Consider the following 24,250-nt stretch of genomic DNA (forward strand, 5'->3'; position numbering starts at 1 on the left):
TATTTAAGAGTGACTCTGTCGAAATTTCAATAGAGTTTCTTCTAAGGTAAGCCCCGCTTGCCCACTTCAAATTTCAGGGTGAAATCTAGGGCTAGTCTTGTCAGTTCGGTGCCTTTGGTACATCATCCGCGTCATCATTGGTTCAAGTTTGAAGCTTATTGGTTGCAACATACTGAATGTGATGAGTGGTGAAGGAAGCATGGAACACTGATGTTATTGGGACGCCTACGTACTGTGTGATGAAAAAGATTTTGTATACATGTATGTGCTTAGATAAATGGAAAAGGTAGGCTTTTAGGGCGAGGCAGTTGAATATGCTTTGTATTAGAGCTTGTATGGAAGAGCTGGACGTTTCTATATCGGAGGCAGTGCAGTCTGAGAAGAAGAATTTGAAGAACCGTCTCCAAGTCCTTTTATCACAGGAAGAGACCTTCTGGCGCCAACGCACTAAGATTACATACTTGGCTTAAATATATATGTATATTTATATAATTATATGTTATCAAAATAAAAATCCGCCTAGGCCCCTAGGCGCTAGGCTCCTGGTTACCACCCGACTAGCGCCTAGCGTTTTTTAGAACCTTGGAAATAGTACTAGAGTGCATTTCTTGCATTCTTCTAGCTGCACCTTTACCAAATGGCCTAGCACTCCTTGAAGATATGACATTTTTCAATATGAACCAAAGAACTAGTCATAACCATCAACGAGACAGTAGGAAATCAATGCAAATTAGGCTTCCCGATAAGACATAAACTGTTAGCTTTTTATGAAGTTTTTTTTGGGAGAATTATTGATCATTCTTGAAGATATAATGTCATAGATCATGGATGGTCAAGAACCATCCAGAATCATGGCAATATCAAGACAATTCTTGTGCAAGAAGGAAGCTTCAGAGAAAGAAAACGTATCCTGGTCAAAACAGGGCAGTTGGCCGAAAATCTTCTTTGGGCGGATTTCTTGTGCATTTTTGGAAGGTCTATGATGCTGAAATTATCAAGGGAGAGTCCTAGAAGAATCCTACAAGATTATGGTAAGATTAATCCATCATATTATCTTTTGGATAATAGATTAGTAGGCATCTCTTGCACACTTTCTCTCCAATGCTTGTCACCTCAACTTTGGTGACCCAAAACCATTCCAACACTTTTCATTTTTATGCTTTCCATGCACAATAAAGAGAGCTAGTTGCTCCTCTCTTCTCGCTTAGCCATATTTTTCTACTCTATACTTTAATAGTTCAATATTACTTCCCTCTTTTTACTCCATCTGTTCCATACCATTTTTCCTTGTTTTTTAAGATCTATTACCACTCTCATATTCCACCTCCATGCTTCTTACAAGGCTATTGTTGTTTTCTTTGACTTCTAATCACCATTTCACACCTCTCTCTCCATCTATTTAAGGACCTCTTCTCACAAGGAAGAGGGCATCACCCATACCACCCCATTACATCTTCTTTCTATCTCCATCTCCACCTCCCAAAATCCAAACTCATAGTACCCATACTATCCATACTACTCTATCTCTTCCATTACCACCATCATTTCTTATACTCTACCTCTATTAACACCACCGCTACTACATCATTTCTCTACTCTCTTTTCTATCATCATTTTCTCTATCTACTCCACCTATTCACGCAATACATAATACAAGCTTCACTATCTTTTATCATCAAATCTTGAAGAGTAAGAATGAGAGGGAATCACCACCACCACCATCACCACCAAGACGTGAGCTTGGGGACCATCCAACACACCACTAACCAACTCTATCCCTTTTACTCTAGATTATATTTTGGTAATTTTTTTGATTATGAAGTTAGTATATATAATTATGAGTAAGTAGTACTTTGTTGGGGTTAGGGTTGAAAGCCCTAGCCAATCTTGTATGAATTGATGTTATAATATGATATGATGCAATTTTCTTTAATATGCTTACATGCTAGTTCAAGAGTTGAATGCCTATGCTTAGACTTTATCACTTTGAGTATCTGTGTTTGTTATGTCATGATATAATGTTTAGAGATTGGTAACCTTTGAATGTTAAAGCATGAAAGCACACTAGGTGTGCATGTAGGGGTTGTGAATTACAATCACTTAGAGATAAGGTTGGTTGGTTTGCATGATTTCTTTATCTCCAAACTTTATGCACTTTGGGTAATGCACTAGATACCTAACCTGATTGAAATGCATGACTTAAATAGTTAAGTACTATACCTGAGAGGGGTTGCTTGATATCACAAAAAGACAATGTCCCTTTTTATACCCGAAAGGGGTGCAAGGAGAGAAATTGGTTAATTAATTTAGCATCATTTATATTGAAATGCATCAGTACTTGCAAGGGAGGTTAGTGGTAGACAATCTAAATCCTAACTTTCATCCATTTGATCACTAGTTTATTTTAGAGTAATTTAGTTTACATTTGAGTATCTAGTTGCTTTCAATTCAAAACTATCTTAAAAAAAAATCAAAATCAAATCACTACTCCATGTTGCACGTACTCACCATGAGCCTAGATAATTTAGGTTTGTGATTGTACATTTGCATATTCTAACTCTCCTTAGGTTCACACCCTAGCTAGTTAAAGGAATCCAATCCTCGTGGGTTCGACAATCTTTCTTAAATCCCTATACTATTGCTAGTACCCCTTATACTTGAGGGTGGCTATTTAGCTAACATTTCCTCGTATGATTGTTCTTCCAAATAAGTAAACACATTACCTTATCCTATAAAAGGTAAGACAAATATAATCTTGAATAGTATCCGTTTATAATCAGCTGTCTTTTTAGAATGTCTTCTTTCTTCCATTTCTTTCTCTCATAAAAAATCAACAAATTCCTTTCAAAAATGAAAAATGAAATCAACGAATTAAGAAAAGAATATATATTCACATCGGTTTTGTAGTTGTTTTGGTAGAGAAGAATTTACATCCAACAATTACAAAACTGATGTGAATGCATATTATTTTCTTAACATGGTACAAAAACGATGTGAATGCCATAGAGTTATATTTCAAGGAATGGCAATGGAGTTGTATGTAGCTCGGAAACAAGGGCATTTCTCAGAGTTAGAGGTTAGGCCTCCTTATTAGCTCATGTATGTTATCGTTCACGATATGATTGTAACCATTATTCATTTCAGGAATATGAGTAGACCTCATTCATCTATGACTAGACCCCATATATGGAGAATCTCAGAATCATTCCAATGCTTGTAATCTCTTCTACCAAGGAATAAAAAACAAAAAATAAAAAATTCTCTAAAAAAAAAAAATAGAGAAGCATTTACATCCCACATCTAGTATGGGGAGAGCTCCATTCTGGTCCTTTCATTATAGAGTTATATATGTTCGCGATAGATCTCGTCCTAAACCATACGTACATAAGGTGGACTAAAACGTAAAACTTGGATTATTATTCAATTTCAAAGAACAACTAATTGTCATTTTAAACCGCCAATCTACTTCCAGACTTTTGAATATCAAATCACACTCTAACTTCTTTATATTAAGCAATCAAGAAATAAAAAAATCATAAAGTCCCCCCTTCGCTCTAGAAAACCCATCGAATCAGTTTTCTTCTTCCTCCTCTCCCTTCTCTTGCCAGATTTCGGTCAATTTTTGACATGGATCATCGGCTTGATAGTTGGGGGAGTCCCTACCCAACACTTTTTCTTTTGTTTGTGGCTTTTTGTATCTTTTTTGGTTTCCTCTTTTTCGTTTTCTCCATGAGAGTTGTCAAGGGCAGTTTTGCCCGGAGCTCATCTCCGTTCTGGCCATGTTTGATTCCCATTATTCCCGATTTCCATTTTTTCAGATCCATTTGTCTTCATCCTCTTCACCTCGTTATTCTTTCATTTTGCCATGGTCGGTATTTTTACTCCTCAAAGCTTTGTTCAAAATGGTGTCTACCCACTTGAAAACACCAGATGGAACAATAACTCAATGACTTGAATAAATAACAATACTTGATAATTAAACAACTCAAGTAAAAAGAACACAAGCTTTTGCTGACGCAGTGTAAACCTCTCCACTGAGGAAACTTCACTGCGTGGCTTTTAACGTAGCCAACACGAGAAATCAATCTAATATGAATCAAATGAGTTTACAGTATACAAGTAGTGTTGTTCATAACAAACACATTCACTTAGCAACAAATGCTAACTTGATTTATAACTGATCTAACTTTTTACTTAATCATCACTCTATCAACAAGAGCCAATCGACCAATCTTCCTTGATCTCAACGTCTCACTGATCTTGAGAGTGAATTATGAACGTGAGAGATTATGCAATAGAATACATGAAACAAGTAGAGAGTTTTCTGAAACTGATTTGAACAAAATACTAGTAGTTCAAGAGAGGACAATTTTATGCATGAAAACCCCTACATCGAATTTCAATTTCGAAACCTTTTATAAGGGAGGAAAACTCCCCCTCAATCAAATCTTTTCTTAATTAGCAAATAAGATAAATATGGAAAGATGTTAAAACTGAAATCTACACTTCCTATTTATCAGCCATGCATGTCAAAAATCTTTAATGCAAATGTGTATACCAAATCAATTTAATCGACATGCATATCAATTTAAATCATCTAGCATGATATGAAATGAATACCACTTATACTCAAGATCAGTGAGAGTGATCCTCCTTGATTTTCTCTTGATGATCCGATCTTGCAGACTTCTTTGATTTTCTTTAAGCCTTCGAACAAGTAGAAGAGATACTCTCCTAGGCTTTGCATTTTCTGATTTCCTTGTGGCTTTGGGAAAGTCATGTGTTGAATAGGGATAGTCCAATGTACTTACACCACTAGTGCACTCGGTGATGCAACAAGAGATTATGTACCTTTTTGGTGTCTGTCTCTTTGCTCCTTCCCAGGATCCCACTTGTTTTTTCATCTAGTTTTTCTGGCCGTTGTTCCTCTGGTTCTTTCTTGGTAGATATTGCTCATCCAGGTGTAGGTGATGTCTACACTGATTTTTGGACATTTAAAAGTTGGATACATTGAAATCGTCATGGATCTTGTCCTCAATCTTTCACTTTGGAAGGATTTTGTTGTTGCATGTTTTGCGGTGGAGCGGTGGCTCCGCTCTTCTCGATGATGTGGTTGCTCATTGCGGTGTGGATGCCCAAGTTTGGGCCAATCTATTTTTCTCTTTTGTTTGTTCGGGTCTCTTGAGCCTTTTATGTTTGTTGTAGCCCTTCTGGACATGTCTTATTGGGCCTCTATGCCGTTATTTTCCCTATCACCAATAACAGTCTTCAATAGTTGATGAAGGCTAAAGAGAAAAAGAAAATTAATCTCTGAAAATTGTACTCTATATTTGACTATTATGTCTTTAATGTAGCGCTATCACTTGGTTGGTTCGAATCGGTTATAAGTATTATCGATTTCAAATTCGGTTTCAAAATTGAGCTACCCATTACCAACCAAAATTTTTGGTTTTTACATATATACCAATGCAGTTTTTGGGTTTTCAGTATTACCAACTTTAGAACAACTAACTCTTTGTAATATAAATTAGAATGAATAACACTAGGTTTTTCAATTTTATAGTCGTAAACTTTATATTCATCTACTTATTATAGTTTTCTTTTGCTACATATGACATCAAGTTTTAGCCATTTTAAATAAAACTAGGTTATTTAACCATCTCTGACCTGCAAGTTACTTAAAATACATGTACTATTAATGTAGTATATGTAGTAATATTCATACTATTATGAAAATATTTATGTTTATTTCTTAATATACATGTATGTGTATTGAAAACTATAGTATATAAATCTAATATTTAGATAATCAGTAGATTCGGTATTTACCAAACCAAATCAACTTTTTCAGTAATTTTCGATTTCTATTTTATCGGTCTTGGTTACTAAAAGTCGGTTTACCAAACTTTAAACATCGGTCGGTATTCGGTTGGTTTGGTAATTACCAAACCAAGTGACAACCCTACTTTAATGTAATTGTAATAGTTCATTCCAATCGGACATGATAAAATTAGGGCTCGCACAGAGCCGATCTCGAACTAGAACCAAACCTATGGCCTCCAAAATTTAATGGGTCTTGCACTATTTGATTTTGTGTGTGTGTGTGTGTATGTGTACTACCCCTTAACATGTGCTTCGCACATGTCAATTGGTTTTTACTTACAAATTTTTTAATTTAAAAAAGTTACAGTAGTTTGTCTCCTTATTTTGGGAAAGCTTCTTCTCCTTTTTTCATGAGAGGTATTGCATTTTTTTTCAAATATGATATAATCTATTGACTAACTTATTCTCATATAAAAATAATTTTCTTATTAATATCTATGTTATGTGAGAGCGTATATGGTAGTTCAAAATTTTAATCATTTTCCCAAGAAATGGCTTAATTATATAAGTAAGATATATATATATATATATATATATATATCTTACTTATATCTAGAGCGGAGCTCCGCTTTGAAAATTAACGTGTGAAGTTCGAGTTTTGGGTCACTTTTCGGTCGCATATCCACATCTCGACCGTTCAGTTTTTAGGTACTAGTGTATAGATCGTCTCTGCAAATTTTCAGCCAAAATGATGATCGTTAAGGCATTGATAACTGCCTTAAAGCTAGTACGGTTCAGGTTGACAGATTCAGTCCGTCCATTGGTTTAAGCAAGTTAGATACCTTAACGATCATCAATTTGGCTGAAAATTTGCAGAGACGATCTATACAGTAGTATCTAAAAACTGAACGGTCGAGATGTGGATATGCGACCGAAAAGTGACCCAAAACTCGAACTTCACACGTTAATTTTCAAAGCGGAGCTCCGCTTTGGATAGAATCTGTATATATATATATATATATATATATATATATATATATATATATATATTGCGCTATTTACGTAACTCTTTCATAGTCCAGCGATACCGCTGCTATTGCGTTTCCACTTCAAACAAATTCGGACATCGTGACCCTCTCTTTATATCCTACTTTTTAACACTGAGCGTCAAAAAATATATATTTATCTTTAGTTATTTTTGTATTTTAGAAATTTCTGATTAAACAAAAATCTTATCTACTTTCTTTTGTTATTGATACAATAGTTACTTTTATTCAAAACACATAATTTGTAGTTACTTGAAAAAAATATATATATATAATTTTCTTGATATTTCCTAAAATATTCAAAATTTTTGCGAAATTTCAATATTATCGCCACCTCTCGCGATATGTGGCTCGTGAAAACTAGCTCTTGTCCTTATCCAATCTGACTAAACTGATAACATCTAAAGAGGAAAGCTTTAAAAATTTATAGGGTACGGTCATGTATTACTCTGTGTCTTTTCCCTCCATACTTATAAATCTTCTAATTATTTAATTTGCTAACTAGTAAACATTTGGCTCTATTAAAAAAAAAAAAAACTTTTCTATGTATTTCAATGGACCATTTTCTACTTCTTTTTCTGTTTATTTGAAGACCGATTTTTTTTAACATTGTATTTAACTGTGAAATATTATTATAATTAATAATTAACTCTCATAATCTTCTATTTAAATCATTTTTGAGAATTCTCATGTAGAATTTCATATCTTTGTCATGTTAATGTATCTTATTATACTCCAAATTACTACAATCATTATACAATTAAGTTCATCAAACACTTTTTTTGAAATATTATAGGTAACTGATCATGTAAACATTTCATAAAAATTCATTAATGATTTCCATGTTACTTTTTAAATTTCCATCATTTTTTTTTTCAAAAATTTACTTAGATCGAAATTTCCTCGATATTTCCATAAAAATTTCCATTTTTTGGACTATCGATATTTCCTCGATATTCGATATTTTAGTCCTTGCAGCAAACTGAAGCATATCAGTCCCACATCGAAAACAAGAGTGAGGCAACTCACTATTTCACCTATAAAAGGTCCACTCCTCTCTCTTCATTCATTACGCATTTAGTAGCTATCTACCGCTACGTTTGTCAATACAAGTACATCGTCTAATTTTAGCATCGGAGGAGCGAAGACCGCCAACCGCGGTCTCCCCTCTTAACACCGTTGTATTTCTCTTGACAGATTAGCGGGATTTCACGAACTCTCTACATATCGGAAGATTGGACTCTCGTCCTCGTTATCGGAAGCCGACATCATATAGCGGTATTCTGAACATTAACACTACTAAAGATAAAATTTAAGTTACCGAAAAAAAAAAAAATTTGAGTGTGGATTGTAAAATGGAGAATGAATTTCTTACTCTTAATTTCACTCTCCTTGTCCAAATTTTAGTGTTTTTCATGTAAACCGTAGAGCTAATAGCGTAGGCCCTAGTTTAGCACATGCTGCGGTGGACGATCATTTTAGCTATTTTTGGCATTTGTATATGCTCCCAAATTCGTAAGAGATGTCATGTCCTCTTGGACGATCTTAATGCTGGTTCCACCTTTGACCAATGCCAAAGCCGCCCGCCCTGTCTGACCAAACCCTGCAGCTGCCATTAATCCCAGCTCTCACTAGTCACTCCCATACACCGCACTGACACCACTTCATTCCAACTTGTCATTATTCAACTTTCCGGGATTTGCTACTTAATTTTTCGGTCAATTCATATGCTTAGCTGCTTCGACCCTCCTCTTCTTTCACTATATAAACCCCCTCTCACCTCTTCTCCTTCTTCACACTCCACAATCTCACAAAACCAAACACCATGAAGCACCACCACCTCTCCCTCCTCCTCCTCCTCTTCCTCACCCTCACCCTCCGCTCCCTCACCCCCACCTCCGCCGCCTGCCACGTCGACGACCAAACCGGCCTCCTCGCCTTCAAGTCAGGCATCACAGCCGACCCCTCCAACATGCTCACCTCATGGAAAAAGGGCACAGACTGCTGCACGTGGTCCGGCGTAAACTGCAACAGCAACAACCGGGTCACAATGCTGTCCCTCACGGGCCAACCCAACAAGCCCAACTCATTCTTATCCGGTACAATCTCTCCCTCCCTCTCAAAGCTCACATTCCTAGACGGCATCTATCTCCAGAACCTCAGAAACCTCACGGGTCCTTTCCCGGTTTTCCTCTTCCACCTCCCCAATCTCAAATACGTCTACATCGAAAACAGCAAGCTCTCGGGTCGGATACCCGATTCCGTCGGTAACTTGACCCAGCTCCAGGCCCTCAGTTTTTACTACAACCAGTTCACCGGTCCAATCCCGAGTTCAATATCCAGGTTGACTCAGTTGGGTCAGCTCAAACTCGGCGGCAACCTTCTAACCGGGTCCATACCCACCGGCATCAAAAACCTCAACAAGCTCACCTATCTGACTCTCGAGCGAAACGGGTTGTCGGGTTCCATACCCGGCATCTTCGCCTCTTTTCCAGAGCTCCGAATTCTCAATCTTACCCGCAATAAATTTACCGGGAAAATCCCAGCTTCAATCTCCGCTTTGGCGCCAAAATTGCTCTACCTTGAGCTTGGTCACAATGCCTTGACCGGTCAAATCCCAGCATTTCTAGGAAACTTCAAGGCCCTTGATACCCTTGATCTTGGTTACAATAAATTAACCGGCACTGTGCCTCAGACACTTGCCAATTTGACCAAGATCTTCAATCTTGATCTTTCTCATAATCAACTTGTGGATCCATTCCCACAATTGAATGTGAAGGGCATTGAGTCACTTGATCTATCTTACAACAAGTTCCATCTGAATGAGATTCCTAAATGGGTTACTTCTTCGCCGATCATTTACTCTCTGAAGCTTGCAAATTGCGGGATTAAGTTGAAGCTGGAGGACTGGAAGCCTGCGCAGACCTATTACTATGACTACATTGATTTGTCTGGGAATCAGATTACCGGTAGTCCGGTTGGGTTGTTGAACAAGACTGATTTCTTGGTCGGTTTTTGGGCTTCCGGAAACAAGTTGAAGTTTAATCTGGAGAGTTTGAAGATTGTGCAGACATTGAAGCACTTGGACGTGTCTAGGAATTTGGTTTTCGGGAAGGTGCCTAAGACAGTGTCTGGGCTTGATAGCTTGAACGTGAGCTATAATCATCTGTGTGGACAGCTTCCGGCCACCAAGTTTCCTGCTTCAGCATTTTTGGGGAACGATTGTCTCTGCGGTTTTCCACTTGCTGCATGTAAATAAGCCTAGCTAGCTAGCATGTCAGAACAGCGTCATTCGTCATGCGTTAGTAGTATTTGTAGCTTGCTGTTGGTGACTAAAAGCACTAGAAGCTTGAAGGAAATAAAAGAGCATGGAGTGATAAGTTGGGATCATTTTACTTGATCTTAGGAGAAGGAAAAAAGCAATGCATCTTTCTTTATCTTCTATGTTCTGTAGAGTTTATGTTTGTAGAAATGATAAAAGGCAATGAAAAACTTTCCTGTTATGGTAACATGATTATTTTCCGTGAGAGATCTATATTTGGCAATTAGCACATGACGTCTTCTAGGATAAGTGAAACAATGCATGAGTTACCAGCAAATGAAATCCATTCTTACCATTTGTCATTTCCCTGGTCAGCTGCCAGTCGAATATTGGCTTCGACGTGCCATGGGAAACTAATAACTGCACCACCATGCTATAAGAAAACAGAAGACCTGGTAAAGGAGCAGCACATCCAGCAAGTAGGCCGAGAGATCAAGAACAAGGCTTGTGCCAAACAACTGCTATCATGGTGCACAGGATTACCAATAATCTCCACAAGTACATATACCATTAGTAAAATGATGGAACCGCTTAGAATCTCGAATTATAATAGTTCGCTTCTCAATCAATGAAATGAACTTTGCAGCGCCGTGACAGTCACCACAAATTCGAAGGTTCTTGGTAATAATTATTGGCATGCCAGCATTAATCACCAAAAGCCCAAATGCAATGGCTAATTTCTCACTGTGCTTACTGATCAGATCTACTTTCACTGCCTCTTCAACATCATGTAGAATAAATTCAGTTTGAGACACAAATCCAGCCTTCCGGATCTTTTCAATCACTTCTTCCAACTTGGCATATATCCTCTCTGACTCAGGGTGAGACTGATCACCCACAACAAAGCGATGAATTTTATTTCCAAATTCAATAAAACTGCATCCGGGTGTTCTCGCAAGACCTTTCTCCTTCATCAAAGCCCTCTCACCTTTGAAGCATTCCTCCACAAACCAGCTGCGGAGTACATATTTGATAGCATGATATAGTTTCTGGAATCGGACGGCTCTAAAGCAAATAACATTTCTGCAACTTCCTTCCCAAGCTCAATGTTACCATACACCCTACAAGCACCAAAAAGAGCCCCCCATACGCCAGAGTTTGGCTCCATTGGCATTCGTTTAATCAGCTTGTAAGCATCATGCAGCAGCCCAGAGCGACCCAGAAGATCAACCATGCATGAATAGTGATCCAACCTAGGCTCAACTCCATAAACTTCTAATTTCTCCCTTCCTTGATAAGTCCAGAATGACTACAAGCACTTAACAAATAGGTGAACGTGACGTGATCAGGCTGCACACCTTTCCTAACCATGCTTTCAAAGATCTCCATAGCTTCTCGTCCATACCCATGCGTAGCATAACCTGCAAGCATTGCAGTCCAAGCTACTTTATCCGGATCGATTAACTCCTTGAAAACCGTAAGTGAATAATCTAATCGCCCCAACTTCGTATACAAATCTACAACTCCTGTTGCAACTCTGACGCTTGCACTAAGACCACAATTGATGATTACACCATGGACACCCTCTGCTAGTTTCCCTAAACCTAAATTCTCGCAAACTTGAAGCAAGGACACCACAGTGCCATCATCAGGATAAACTCCAGCCCTTCTCATGAGATTAAAACAATTCAACCCCTCCGCCGCAGATCCATTTTGAGCGTAAATTGCAATCATTAAATTCCATGACACTACATTCTGTATCGGCATAGTCTCAACTAATCGACAAACTGCATCCCAATAGCCTGACTTTCCATACAGATTAATCAGAGAATTAACAAGCTTTGGTTCCCACAGCACACCCAATTTCAGTGTAAGTCCATGAATGTACATGCCTTCACCAACAGCTCCACTGCTAGCACAAGCTGAAACTACAGATATAAGTGTAACCTCATTGGGTTCTATTCCCATTTCAAACTTCATCCCAAGAAACGCAGTCAAGCATTTATCCACATACCCTCTTCGCGAAAACCCGGAAATCAAAGAATTCCAGGAGACCAAGTCCTTGTTGGGCATTTCATCAAACAGCTTCAGTGCATCTTCAGCAAAACCCATCTTGGCATAACACGAAACCAGCTGATCGCCAATGAACCCATCACTGTAATCGTAAGACTTGATTACACATGCGTGAATGGCACGGCCATAGGAGACAGAAGGGCACGAGCTTATAGCAGAAATCAGAGCGGAAAGAAGAATGTCTGGGTTTGAATGTGTGCGAAATTGGAAAGATGAGTGAGGAAGAAGTGCATTGTGAAATGTTTTCTGGGTGAAGAGCTTGTAGATACATTGTGGGTTTTGAATTTGATGGGAGAAGAATAAACATCTGGTTCTGAAATTTAAGTGAAAGTAGAGCAGAGACGACGATGAACAAGAACGTAGTCTTATCATCTCCCATTGTTCAAATCTTTTCTCGCGTGCTTCAAATTTTGAGCCCAAGGCGGCAATGACAACAGTTAGTTATACTGCACGAAACGGTGTCGTTCGCTATATTTGCGTTCCGCTTTTATAAATTATAACAATACAAAAAAAAAATTCTTTTATGCACCGAGGAGGGTACGCAATGCAAGCTCACCACCAGAATTAGGAGCCGTTGATATATATAAACAATTATTTTTTTTAATAATAAAAAAATGTATTTGATATGATTCAATCATACATTCTTGTCGGTGTAAATACACGTCGGTGCACTAGTTTTCCTTATTGGATCATAAACTGTAACAAACAAATAGCTGAAGCTCAAATTAACAAGTTGGATCACTTCAAACCCTTTTCGTCAGGGTCTGTAGCATATGCTAAGAATACAGAAGCTGCAAATCCTTGTTAAATGAGACCAACGACTACGCCTAGTTATACAAAACAAGGGCGACATATAATGCACTCTAGTTCAATAGAAATAGGTTCTGAATTCACCCGGAGGAAGACTGCGAGCGTAATGTTCGGCATTGATGCCAACTGAAAATCCGGTAAAGCTGTGGGCGTCTGATCCAACATGAAGTTGGTGACGATGTATCAAATTCTGCAATAAACTGTGGTTTTGGCTCTCCGTGCGATCACGGGCCAGCTTGGCCAGCTTTGCAATTTCACATTTCATCTTCTTGGTTCCTCCTTCAGTCATAGATGCTGGGAAACATATATTTTTGATTTCTGAATCCAAGGATGCATACCTTACCATTTGCAAATTCCTGTCCGACAAATTATGCAAGTTCACTGGCTTCCCCACATCCATTGTCCATCGCTTCAGAACCAAGGAATCAGGTAACTTCAATATCAGCTCAGCTTTCATTACTGAAAATATATGGGCACAAGGGATTCCGTCTGACTGAAATAGTTTGCATGAGCACAAGAACCACACTTTGCTTATATTATGGTGGTAATTAACAGTCCAATGCCTGTGTGGCAAGTCATATTGGGTCAGGTGAAACACTTTACCGTCCCCTTGTGCATATGGCTCAGACTTGGTGATTATGTATTTTCTCTCCCAATCTATCTGGTGCATTATCAGCAAGTAGATGTCATGAGTGAAGATCTCAGCTATCTGCTGCTCCAAAGACCGCATGTGAGTAATAATGACTGGCTTTGAGTTCTCGCATTTAAGGTCATCCACACTAATATTATTTCTCATTTTCCTCAGGGTCTTGTCCATTCGGGGAATATATTCACAAAACCTGTCATACTTACCTAGCGCGCTCTCCAGATTCCTATGGATCCCCTGGCAACGTTGCATGCTACTCATTCCACCAAAAAAATGACCTTTAAAAAATGCCTCTGCCCATCTCTTGCGCCTGTGGTACATCATATTAATCCATGGATTGTCTTGAAGCCCATAGGTCTCTACCATAGACTTCCAGCCCAGTTCCCACTCATCCGGTGGTATAGCATTGTATAAAAATTGAGTGAAAGCTTTCACCACGTCCGGGTCCTTAATGATTGTAGCCAAGTTCTTCTCGATGTGCCACGAACATAGACGATGTCTGGCCTTGGGAAAAACTTCAACAACGGCATTTTGTATTTTGTCATCCCCGTCAGTCAAAACAGAAATCGGTTTTTTGTCCTTCATCGCACCCAAAAATGTTAGCAAAGCCCACTTGTAGGTATCAATGGTATCATCAACCAGTATTGCAGATCCAAACAATACAGTGCCCCGATGGTTATTTGCACCAACAAACACAGCTAGGGGCCTCTGGTAAATGTTTGTCTTGAATGTACAGTCGAATATCAATACATCCCCGAACCTATCGTAGTCCAACAATGAACAAGAGTCTCTCCAAAACAAATTTCCAAGCCTGCCTCGCTCATCCACGCTGAACTTGCAAAAAAATTCAGGATCCTCTGCAGCCCTTGCATTCATGAAGGCAATTGCCGCTTGTGCGTCACCATTCAACAAAGCTTCTCGGCGTTCTATGTCCATGCTATTATACAACTCCCTCTTCATTAAATCCACAAACTCATATCCACCCGCAGGATGAACTATATACTCATATGCACTAGAGGTTGTGATTGACTCTTTGTGCATTGCCACTGTCTGCACCAAATCCGATCTATTAGTTAAACTCACGAACACATGTCCACCTGCTGGTTCAACCATATGCTGAGATGCGGCAGCAGAGTTGATTGAACCTTTGCGCATTGCAACTTCCTTCTCCAAATCCGATCTATTAGTTAAACTAACAAACGCATGTCCACCTGCTGGTTCAACCATGTGCTGAGATGCAGCAGCGGAGTTGATTGAACCTTTACGCATTGCAACTCCCTGCTCCAAATCCGATTCTTTAGTTAAACCCACAAACTCATTTCCACCTGACGGGTGATACACATATGCAGTAGAGGTGTTGATTGACTCTTTGGCTTTGCGTACTGCAACTGCGTGTGCCAAATCCAATTCTTTAGTAGAAGCAACACACTCATTTCCACCTGATGGGTGATGCTCATGTGCAGCAGAGGTTTTGATTGACTCTTTGGCTTTGGGCATTGCAACTGCCTCTGCCAAATCCACTTTCTTGCCAACACAATGAGAAAGAAGCGATTGCACCTTGTTAGGCTTTGGTAAGTCGTGGGTGTGCTCAGTAGTAAAACTTTTCACATAATAAGCATCAAGTTCCTTGGAATACCGCACAACAAATGCAGCCATACATTTCTCTCTCGTGCTGTGCCTGGGCGGACGACTATTGCTCGAAAGCCCCCTTACTTGATTATTTCTAGGTTTGTTCTTTTGACCTTGTTTGGAACACACCCACACTCTTCTTAAGACAGTGCCAGACAGGCCCCGATCACACTTTTGTCTCCTTAAACGGAACCCAAGTGCAGCAGAATAAATTTCATAGAACTTTTCAGCATCATCAATAGTTTTGAAATAAGTCCCATCAAAGTCCTTGACAGTCAGCTCACGAAAATTTTTCCCATTGTACTCAAAAGGGCCATCTGCTCCATATGTTTCTTCGGTGGTTTCAACCTCTTCTGTCTCCATGTTGCAATCTTGCGTTGAAGAATCATCTTCTTCCCCCGACTCAACATCAATGATATTCCCATCATTACTCATCGCTACACCAACCTATAACATACTAACAATATCAATACAACCAAATAAGTCATCACAAAACCATTCTACAATAACAACACTGTTCATCATCCTTTCAAAACAACAACACTGTTCATCATAGAAACAACATTCTTTATACCAAATTATAAACCTATCCACTTCTCCAATCAGACTATATACCTAAGAATTGCAAGTGAAAGATAAATCAAACACCAAGAACAAAATTACTATTCACCAAGATTAATTAAGCACAGTTAAAACTCAAAGCTCATCACTTTATGAACATGGTGATTGCAAAATGAAGTGAATTATAAGCTCATCATACTTATGGTCCCACTAATCATGAAAATTCAATAGCACCCAAATCAATCTAGAACCCTAAACCCCCAAATCTCAGTACCAATCAATGAAAATAGGAGACTCACCGATCAGTGATGAAGAATGCTTGCTCACATAACCGCCTATACGCCCAATGAGGAAAACCCAAGTGCCTCTCTCTCTCTCTCTATCAACTTCTAGCGAGCTTGATCTCCATTGAAGACTGGGACAAAGCTTCTCTCTTTGAGCATTTGGGTGCGAAATGCGTTCAGTAAAGTGAAGCGTGCCGAATATCTGGTGCTCCGTTAATCTTGACCGTTGCACTAATCCAACGGCGTTGTTTTAAAGACGAAACAGGATTAGTTCACCGGCGTTAAAAATCTGGTGCATTGATGCCCAGGGACACACGGTGCACTTAAGAATCCAATCTTAACCAAAAACCTCACAGCACCCAAGACTCTCTCTTTCCTCTCTCTGTAATCTCTGAAGCTTCTGGATTATTGAGGTGAAGGTAAAGCTTCTATTTTTTCTCCCCAAAAATGAGATATCTACTCTCTTATTTACGGATAAGTCCTCTCAGTTTCTTAGGACGTTGGCGCTTCTTTCTCTTTGTTTTCTTTCTTGACTTTCATTCTTCAAATGTGGTTTTGATAGATTTGACTTTGTACCGCCGTTGACTATATTGATCATATAGTGAGTGCTTTTGTTGTTGTGATACTTCATCAGTAGCGTAGATCATATGAATCATATGCAAAGAATTTTGATTCGTTGGAGTTTGACATGTATGATTTGCCAATAGCAAATTTATGAGTGTTGGTAAAGAAAATTTGAAGTCTTGTTTAAGTTTTTGGTGATTTGCAAACTCTGTTATGATAACGTTTTTGTATACTCGGCTCTATAGATGAGTTTCGATATATGTTGCTACTTGGCATGAGAATACAGTTTAGAGTATATACCAGCATCAGTTCAGAATAGGTTTAGGGAGGTTAGGCAAGCTGGAAATTAGTTCCCTCGGGATTCATGGTCTGATTTGGGGTTTGTGTAATGCACGAAAATTGCTAGAACAAGACTCTTTAAAAGGGAAAACGCATGATAGTGCCTCCTTTTTGTTGTAATTGGAAGTAAAAGATGAGCTTTATGATGTAGGAATCGTATAGAAGCTTGCTAGTTTGTAGTTCTTGCATAGTGGTATGGATTAGTTTGGAATTGTATGTATAGAAAATCCTGAGGTTATTTAACTAGGATGGTAACTTGCTGTTGAGTTTTTAGTTGTAGGAAAATTCTAACTACGTTTCTATTGATGTTTGATGCATATACATGACACATGCATAGTGATCTATCAAGCCTTCTCACCCATTGTCAGTTGTAGTCAGCATATAATTGGTTCATGATGGCATTTTCAACTATGCATTCTGGATGAAACAAGTTCAATTCAATGGAAAAAAAAAAAAAAAAGTACATGCTCATTGTGATATACATAAACATAGCTTGAGAGAGACCGATCCTTGCACGCTAGGGTTAGGGTTCGATCATCTGGAACTCTAGTTTAAATGTTTTAAAAGTAATAGGTTCTCCAAATGCTGGGCATGATTTTCTTGGTCCAGACTTCAAAAAAATCGTTATCTTGTTGATGACTTGAGTTCCAGAGGCTTAACATATTTATTAGATATAACCTCCAACTGCTTGACTTATTTGTTGGGTCAAATCTGAAAAGTTCAAAACTGGTATTGGCATTGGCTCATGGTTTAATTTACAATTGAAGTAAGTAATAAGCACTTGCCACTTATAAAACAAGTTGTGGTTTGCTTTGCTTTCCTATATTATTTCTCTAGGGAGAAATCTTATAATTGCAGATGTTATCATTGCAGGGTACATGTTTCAGAACTATTAATTCATGAGGCAGGGTGTTCTGCAATGGATTTCAAGCAAGAAGAGATTAAGTCTGTAACTATGGACCCTACAACTAAGGGGATCAAGGATTCATCTGTTAAGATGAAGGTGTTGTTCTTTGCCAGGGCTCGGGACCTCACTGGCCTCACAGAGATGCCATTGGAGGTATCATCTGGCAGTACAGCTAATGATTGTTTAAATAAGCTCATTTCCATTTTTCCGAGCTTGGAAGAGATCCGTGGGTGCATGGTTCTTGCTCTTAACGAAGAGTACACAACTGAGTCGGCACTTGTTAAAGACAAGGATGAGTTGGCCATTATACCTCCAATCAGTGGGGGCTAAATGCATCTGATGTAACCAGGCACACAATCCAAGGTTATTAGGACATTGTATGATCTTGTGCTTATTTGTACAAAACAATGAATAAAAAGGAATACCAAATAAATTATCCGCTGTTGGTTTTAATTCTGAGCAACGCGGAGAATATAGTGCCGATGCGTTTGCTAAAGCTGCAGTTGTGCAGAATCATTGTGCTATTTTCTGTTCACAACCATCTGTTTACTATTTCAAAGCTGCCCCTTGTAGCTACGTTTTCAGTTCCATCTATATAAGCTAATCCAGATTGTATCATATCAGAGATGATGATGGTATTGCTCCTATAGAAATAAATTAAGCTTTGATGATATGATAAATTGTTTAAAGAGAAGGCAGAACACATTGCAGGATATTGCAAATGCATTTTACTTGATATGTGGTCAGTATAGATACTTTTAACAGCACTATGATCAGGGACTTACTAAATGTCGATCAATGAGACGGTATAAACTTGTTTGTCTCTTTAAAAGGACTACAGTTAACAATCCTTTTCATGTTCTAACGCTTATGTTTTCTAGACTTATCACTAACCATCTTACTATCTCATAAAAGCCTATTTCTATGAAAGATTAAGAGCACCACCATTATGATTTTTAATGTGGGTCTCTGGATTAGGTTATAGCCTTCTGTAAAACTGAAACAGAAATAAGTTGTGAGGACCATTATTAGACTAAATAAATGTACCACACCTATACTTGGGAATTTATCCATTACTCCACTTGATATATATGCCGAATTAGATTCTCTCTATTTGGTGAAATGGTAATTCAATAGTCATGTAATCAAGATATTTATTTGCAAGATTGTAACCACAAAAGTTATTTGCTAGGAAACTGTTTCTATATATCTTCACATGCATATGCCCTGCAGTCTTTATATATATCTCCCTCCCCCCACCCCCAATACTAACCCGACTCCACAACATGGCAGAGAAGAATTGTGATTCCAGCAAAGAAATTGTGTTGAAAGTTTTAATGCATTGTGAAGGATGCAAAAGTAAGGTTTCCAGTTGCTTGAGATGTTTTGAAGGTAATAGTTCTTATAAACAACCAACTCTCTGATGTGATTATGTGAACTGCATGCATATATAACTTTTTTCTTTTCCATTTAATTGATTCATTAGGTGTTGAAGAGGTTGTGGTTGATTATCCAAACAACAGAGTGGTTGTGAAAGGAAAAAGGGCTGATCCATTGAAGGTTTTGGAGAGAGTTCAAAAGAAGTATAGCAGAAATGCTGAACTTATATCTCCCAAACTAAAACCAGAAAACAAAGAGAAAAGGCAGCCAGAAAAGAAAGAAGTGGTATCTAATTAGAATTAAACATTGACTAGAAACTCCTAGTTTTGTATATCTTTCTACTCTATTGTATCCCTTTTCTCATGTCTTGTCTTTCTTGATCTTACTACTGTGAATTTTAGGCTCTGCCTCCTGTGAAAGTTGTGGTGCTCAAAATATTGATGCATTGTCAAGGTTGTGAAACTGATATTAAGAACTGCTTGGAGGGATTGAAAGGTATATCTGTATTTTTGTTCTGTTTCTACAATTCACTTGGATCTGTAGTGCAATAAAATGAAGTAATGTTCTATTAAAGATTCAAGTTGAGGACTTAAGATACATGATTGATCTTGTAGTTTCACAATCCGAACTGTGTTTTTTCGAACTACTCAGTTCTCTGTTTGGTATTGATGATTAATTAAAAATCTTGGCACACTGTTAGGTGTTCTAAATGTAGAAGCAAACATGGAGACTTCAATGGTGACTGTGAGGGGCATAGTTGATCCACCAAAGCTCATAGAATACATCAAGAAACAATTGGGAAAACATGCTGAGTTTGTCAAGCAAGAAGAGGAAATAGGACGAGGCAAGGTCAAGGAAAAAGAGAAGGGCAAGGATGCTAATAGTAAAAGTAATGATAATAGTAAAAGTAATACCAATAATAAGATCTGCCCAGAAGTAGTGGAAATTAGGTTCCAATATCCTCCTCAATATTCAGTTGAACATATTTACCCCTGTCAAACTTTTAGTGACGAAAATCCTTTGGCATGTTCGTTAATGTAAACCATGTTAAAGCTTGTAATTTTGATGGTGGTAGTGCAGAACTCCGGACTATCACTGCTTCATCAACATTAAAAGGGAAGATTCTGTTTCCACCTCCAAGTTTCATACATACATTGTTTACAATGACGGAACTTCACCGAATCATGCAACAAATTCACTAGATTTTCTAAGTCAATCATAAGCAAAAATGGTATAATAACTCAATAGCTTTCCAAGAAAAGGGACAAAATTGGAAGTTCAAAACATATCATTTATTCTCAGATAGAAGTATATCAAACTCTTCCATTTGCAATTTGGCATTTGAATATGTTGTATGAAAAGTACATCACCCATTCAGATTGAGATAGATAGCATACATACAAGAAGAATCAAATTCTAGTTGAAACTTTTGTCTGTATTTTACACAAACAGATGCAAAAGGTTCTTAACTTAAAGTTCATACACAAAGCAGCCACATTTGTTATAATACAAAGCAACTAAGAACATAGTCTTTTAGCACAGATCATGGACAGAATCCTTTCTTTTTCTATATATTTCACAAGAAGAATTTTTTATCTGAAACTCATCACAGGCCATGGATTGACTCCAGTTGCCGGCAGTGAAGGTCGTATAATAGGAACCCGCCTCACAACTGAAAATGCTTCATTGAGACGCACAGCACGACTCATGAATTGAGATACCTTCTGCAAAACAATTTCAGTAAGACATGCCGCTACCTCAAGATAGTTACCATAAAAATAAAAATAAAAGCGAAATTTACATTATTATAAAGGCACTCATATAATAAAATATAAGCAAATGAAAATCCACCACCATAGAATCTGTTTGCTTCCAACAAAACATGAAACTACGTTCTATCATCTTTGCCCAGACCACCTACGGCTCATGGTGCAACCCAAAAGAAATTAAGTTTTTTTTAATTTTTTTTTTATTGAAGCTATCCCTATACTTATTCATATAAATTCAACAACTCCAGGGAATAAATTAATCTACCATTCCAAGGCCAAAAAGAGGAGAATCTCCAGTAGAGACTTTAAAAAATAAGGATGGACTACCTTAATCACCCAAAAGGAGTTTATTTCATCTTAAAGTTGACTAATATAACTAGCAAACTTGTGAATATTGCCGAAAAATTATGGATTGAAGAAGAATTCCAAGAACTCTGGCAAAAGCTATGCAAAAATGAGTATGCACTTTCTGCCAAAGATACATAGATCTGTCAATTAAGGTTTATGCCTATGACAACTATCTCTTGGATCCATGATTATTAAAACTCTGTAAACAAGAAGAAAAATAACCATATCGGTGCATCATGCTGCAAAAAAACAGTAATTCCTTCTTTTTGTGCTACGTAAAATAAAACTAAATTTCTATCATGCTGAATTAGGCAACTCCCTCTTCATGACTTCTTTGTTCATTGGCGAATCATTGTGCATTGGTGGGGAATCTGGAGATAAAAATAAAAGTCATAGGGATTTGCACTGTGATGGCAGTGTTTGGATAGTTCGGAACAAAGTCTGGAGTCCTTGTGGAAATCAGTTTCATTTGAAGAAAAAGGTAATCTGTATTTGTTTCTGTCAAGATACGGTGGCTGCTGTTTCTTGAGATTTGTGTTCCTTCAGTTGTTTGTAAATGTGTAAGCTAGGGTAACTTTGAATACTTGTTCATCTCTATTGTAAGGTCTATCTATTCTATATCTATCATGAAAGAAAATAGCATAGACATAAGCATTTAGAAAGCCAATAGAATAGCATAAGCAAAACCAAATTATGATAATACTGGAACTAGAATACAGTGAAATCAATGGAAGAAGCTGAATAGGATGGAGTCGATGCATTTCTTTGCATTAGGATATGTTAAAAACAACAACACAGGGTCAGTAAGAAGTACTCCCAAATAATTCTATCAAGATTGAAACTGCAAAAGAAAGATATGAAAAGATAGTATACAAAATTGCTTATCAGAAAGTGGGCAAACCATTCAACTGATTCAAGTCCCATAAATTGGCCAACAGAAAAATGGATTTTATAAATATTGTGCACTGTTTCATTTTACTTGAAGATGAAAACTAGATTAAACTAGCCATGAAAATAAGAGTAGTACAATTTACAATTGGCAAACAGAAGCCTAGACTAACAAAACCACCTGTGTTGCAACAAATTGGCAATGTTCCCTTTAGTGAATCTATACCAAATACCAACACATCCTACCAAAATATTACTAGGAATATGAAGAAACACATCCTGCCAAAGAATGGCTAGGAATGTGAAGAACTTGATATAAGTTGATTTCACAAAACTTCATAAACTTATAAGAACAGAAATGGAAACAATTGACTGAACAAATTCAAAATTTTCGCTCAACTATTCACACCCGCTGGAAAAAAATAGAAGCTTGGGATGGTAACTTCAGACATTTCAACAAGTAAGAAACACAATAAAATAAACAAATGCAAAAGATTAGTTCAATTGAGATTTGGAAACAAAAGTATATCCTACATAGAGTACTTGAATACTCTGAGTGCAGACATATTGTAGCCATCGAATAACATGAAGTAATAACAACTATAAACACATTAGCTAATAATGAATTGCAACAACTAACCTTATCATCCATAGCAACTCTGAAGTGCACGCTCTGGCTCTTTCGCTTCATCCTATACAATCTCCTTCCCAAGATAACTAAACCCATTATTGCTGCGGCCACAGAGAGAGACCAAACAGGGCTCACCTTGAAAACACAATACTTCAAGACCTCCAATGGAACCTTCCACCACAAGACCACCTTCTTCTCACCCGATTTCGCCACCGTTTTCACTTCTTCCACTGCAGTCTCAGCCGATTCTTCATCTGCTGATTCCTTGTTCGAGTCACTTGAACCACCCTCCTTGTCAAATTTCACAGAAACCAAGCCTTCTCCGCCAGAATCAGACCAGAACTTGTCCGCATCCTTATCAGCGCTTCCAACTTCCCCAATTTCTTGGAAACTCACTTTCCCTTCCGCCTCATCCGACCCGAATTTCCCCAAACTCTCCTCCACAGGCTCCGCAAGCACGCGACTTTGCTCATTTCCGGCGATACCCAACTCGCCTCTCACCTCAAAATCATGACTTTTCCGGTCATCGGACCGATCACTGGCGGAATCGGACCAGAACCCACCCGATTCCTTATACGTAGTCACCTGAACCGGGTCAATCCAGCTCGGGTTATCGGACTCAACCGAACCCTCTTCACTCTTAGCATAGGCATACCTCCCCTGATTCTCCAACGAGAAATAATCAGACCTGATCATCCCCTCGGCGTCAGCCTCAATCGACGAGAAGCTTCCATGGCTTTCTACCGGGGCGGCCGGGTCCTCCTCCGCGCTGTGGAGGACCTCCCAGTCCTGCAACTCCCCAATTTCTCCTCCTTCCATTGAAACGAGACAGAGAATGGCAAAAAGTACCAAATCAGAAAACCCTAAATTTCTAACTCTAACCCTACCTGCCAAAAGCAAAAAGAAATGAGCTTTCCTTTCCTCTCCTCTCTTTAAAGCAGACCCAAAATTTAAAGAGAGAAAAAAAAAAGAGAAAGAGACCGTTTTTATTGGTGAGCCACAAAAACAGAGGGAGGAGGTAGTTGTTTATGATCTGAAAAGACCACACTGGTCCTATCTAGTATCTATTCTTCTAAAATCCCCAAAATTCAAAACCCACTAAAAATTCTATGTACTTGTTATTATTCTCTTCTTCTCTTACTGCTGCAGGCAGGGTGTTCATCATCCCCCAAGGATGAGGACTAGAATGGAGATAACATCAGCAAGGTCAAGGTAGGATTTTGCATACCTTATTGGGATGCAGCCAGTGGAGATGCGACACGTAATTGGGGTAGAGTGAGGTGAGGAGTG

General features: G+C 38.2%; 6 protein-coding genes across 8 annotated transcripts; 3 read left to right on the forward strand and 3 right to left on the reverse strand.

The window, feature by feature from the left end:
• The first annotated feature begins 8,640 nt into the window (after positions 1-8,640).
• Positions 8,641-10,274, forward strand: LOC133740165 (DNA damage-repair/toleration protein DRT100-like). The gene has a single exon (XM_062168083.1). The coding sequence runs from the start codon at positions 8,695-8,697 to the stop codon at positions 10,126-10,128; it is 1,434 nt and encodes a 477-aa protein (XP_062024067.1). The 5' UTR covers positions 8,641-8,694; the 3' UTR covers positions 10,129-10,274.
• A 268-nt stretch (positions 10,275-10,542) lies between these two features.
• Positions 10,543-12,781, reverse strand: LOC133740164 (pentatricopeptide repeat-containing protein At5g40410, mitochondrial-like). Its single transcript, XM_062168082.1, is given in 3 exon segments — positions 10,543-11,108; positions 11,111-11,409; positions 11,412-12,781. Coding segments are annotated over 3 exon segments (1,902 nt in total). The 5' UTR covers positions 12,577-12,781; the 3' UTR covers positions 10,543-10,670.
• A 115-nt stretch (positions 12,782-12,896) lies between these two features.
• LOC133740163 (protein FAR1-RELATED SEQUENCE 5-like) lies at positions 12,897-16,301 on the reverse strand. Of its 2 annotated transcripts, none has more exons than XM_062168080.1 (2): positions 16,150-16,301; positions 12,897-15,736 (listed from the first exon to the last, which is right to left on the reverse strand). In XM_062168080.1, exon 2 carries the CDS (start codon positions 15,722-15,724, stop codon positions 13,073-13,075), a length of 2,652 nt encoding a protein of 883 aa, XP_062024064.1. In that variant the 5' UTR covers positions 15,725-15,736; positions 16,150-16,301; the 3' UTR covers positions 12,897-13,072. The 2 variants fall into 2 exon arrangements, with proteins under 2 accessions (XP_062024064.1, XP_062024065.1); XM_062168081.1 differs by having other exon boundaries at positions 12,897-15,746; positions 16,150-16,289.
• Positions 16,302-16,405: 104 nt separating this feature from the next.
• Positions 16,406-18,562, forward strand: LOC133740167 (molybdopterin synthase sulfur carrier subunit). Its single transcript, XM_062168085.1, has 2 exons — positions 16,406-16,553; positions 17,911-18,562. Exon 2 carries the CDS (start codon positions 17,957-17,959, stop codon positions 18,272-18,274), a length of 318 nt encoding a protein of 105 aa, XP_062024069.1. The 5' UTR covers positions 16,406-16,553; positions 17,911-17,956; the 3' UTR covers positions 18,275-18,562.
• Positions 18,563-19,211: 649 nt separating this feature from the next.
• On the forward strand, positions 19,212-20,406 carry LOC133740166 (heavy metal-associated isoprenylated plant protein 8). The gene is made up of 4 exons (XM_062168084.1): positions 19,212-19,336; positions 19,431-19,609; positions 19,726-19,819; positions 20,025-20,406. The coding sequence occupies exons 1-4, from the start codon at positions 19,231-19,233 to the stop codon at positions 20,363-20,365; spliced, it is 720 nt and encodes a 239-aa protein (XP_062024068.1). The 5' UTR covers positions 19,212-19,230; the 3' UTR covers positions 20,366-20,406.
• A 188-nt stretch (positions 20,407-20,594) lies between these two features.
• On the reverse strand, positions 20,595-24,220 carry LOC133736738 (uncharacterized). 2 transcript variants are annotated; one of them, XM_062164332.1, is made up of 2 exons: positions 22,970-24,220; positions 20,595-21,045 (listed from the first exon to the last, which is right to left on the reverse strand). In XM_062164332.1, the coding sequence occupies exons 1-2, from the start codon at positions 23,777-23,779 to the stop codon at positions 20,917-20,919; spliced, it is 939 nt and encodes a 312-aa protein (XP_062020316.1). In that variant the 5' UTR covers positions 23,780-24,220; the 3' UTR covers positions 20,595-20,916. The 2 variants fall into 2 exon arrangements, with proteins under 2 accessions (XP_062020316.1, XP_062020315.1); XM_062164331.1 differs by having other exon boundaries at positions 20,595-21,048; positions 22,970-24,201.
• Positions 24,221-24,250: the final 30 nt, after the last annotated feature.

The sequence above is a fragment of the Rosa rugosa genome, chromosome 3, assembly GCF_958449725.1.
Source record: "Rosa rugosa chromosome 3, drRosRugo1.1, whole genome shotgun sequence".
Taxonomy (NCBI): domain Eukaryota; kingdom Viridiplantae; phylum Streptophyta; class Magnoliopsida; order Rosales; family Rosaceae; genus Rosa; species Rosa rugosa.

Coding starts and splice junctions, on each gene's coding strand:
- LOC133740166 (XM_062168084.1), top strand. CDS start 19,231: ATGGCAGAGAAGAATTGTGATTCCAGCAAAGAAATTGTGTTGAAAGTT. Junction 19,337..19,430: donor TTGCTTGAGATGTTTTGAAG/GTAATAGTTCTT, acceptor TTGATTCATTAG/GTGTTGAAGAGGTTGTGGTT. Junction 19,610..19,725: donor AGCCAGAAAAGAAAGAAGTG/GTATCTAATTAG, acceptor TGTGAATTTTAG/GCTCTGCCTCCTGTGAAAGT.
- LOC133740165 (XM_062168083.1), top strand. CDS start 8,695: ATGAAGCACCACCACCTCTCCCTCCTCCTCCTCCTCTTCCTCACCCTC.
- LOC133736738 (XM_062164331.1), bottom strand. CDS start 23,779: ATGGAAGGAGGAGAAATTGGGGAGTTGCAGGACTGGGAGGTCCTCCAC. Junction 21,049..22,969: donor GAGTTGCTATGGATGATAAG/GTTAGTTGTTGC, acceptor ATTGTTTTGCAG/AAGGTATCTCAATTCATGAG.
- LOC133740167 (XM_062168085.1), top strand. CDS start 17,957: ATGGATTTCAAGCAAGAAGAGATTAAGTCTGTAACTATGGACCCTACA.
- LOC133740163 (XM_062168080.1), bottom strand. CDS start 15,724: ATGAGTAATGATGGGAATATCATTGATGTTGAGTCGGGGGAAGAAGAT.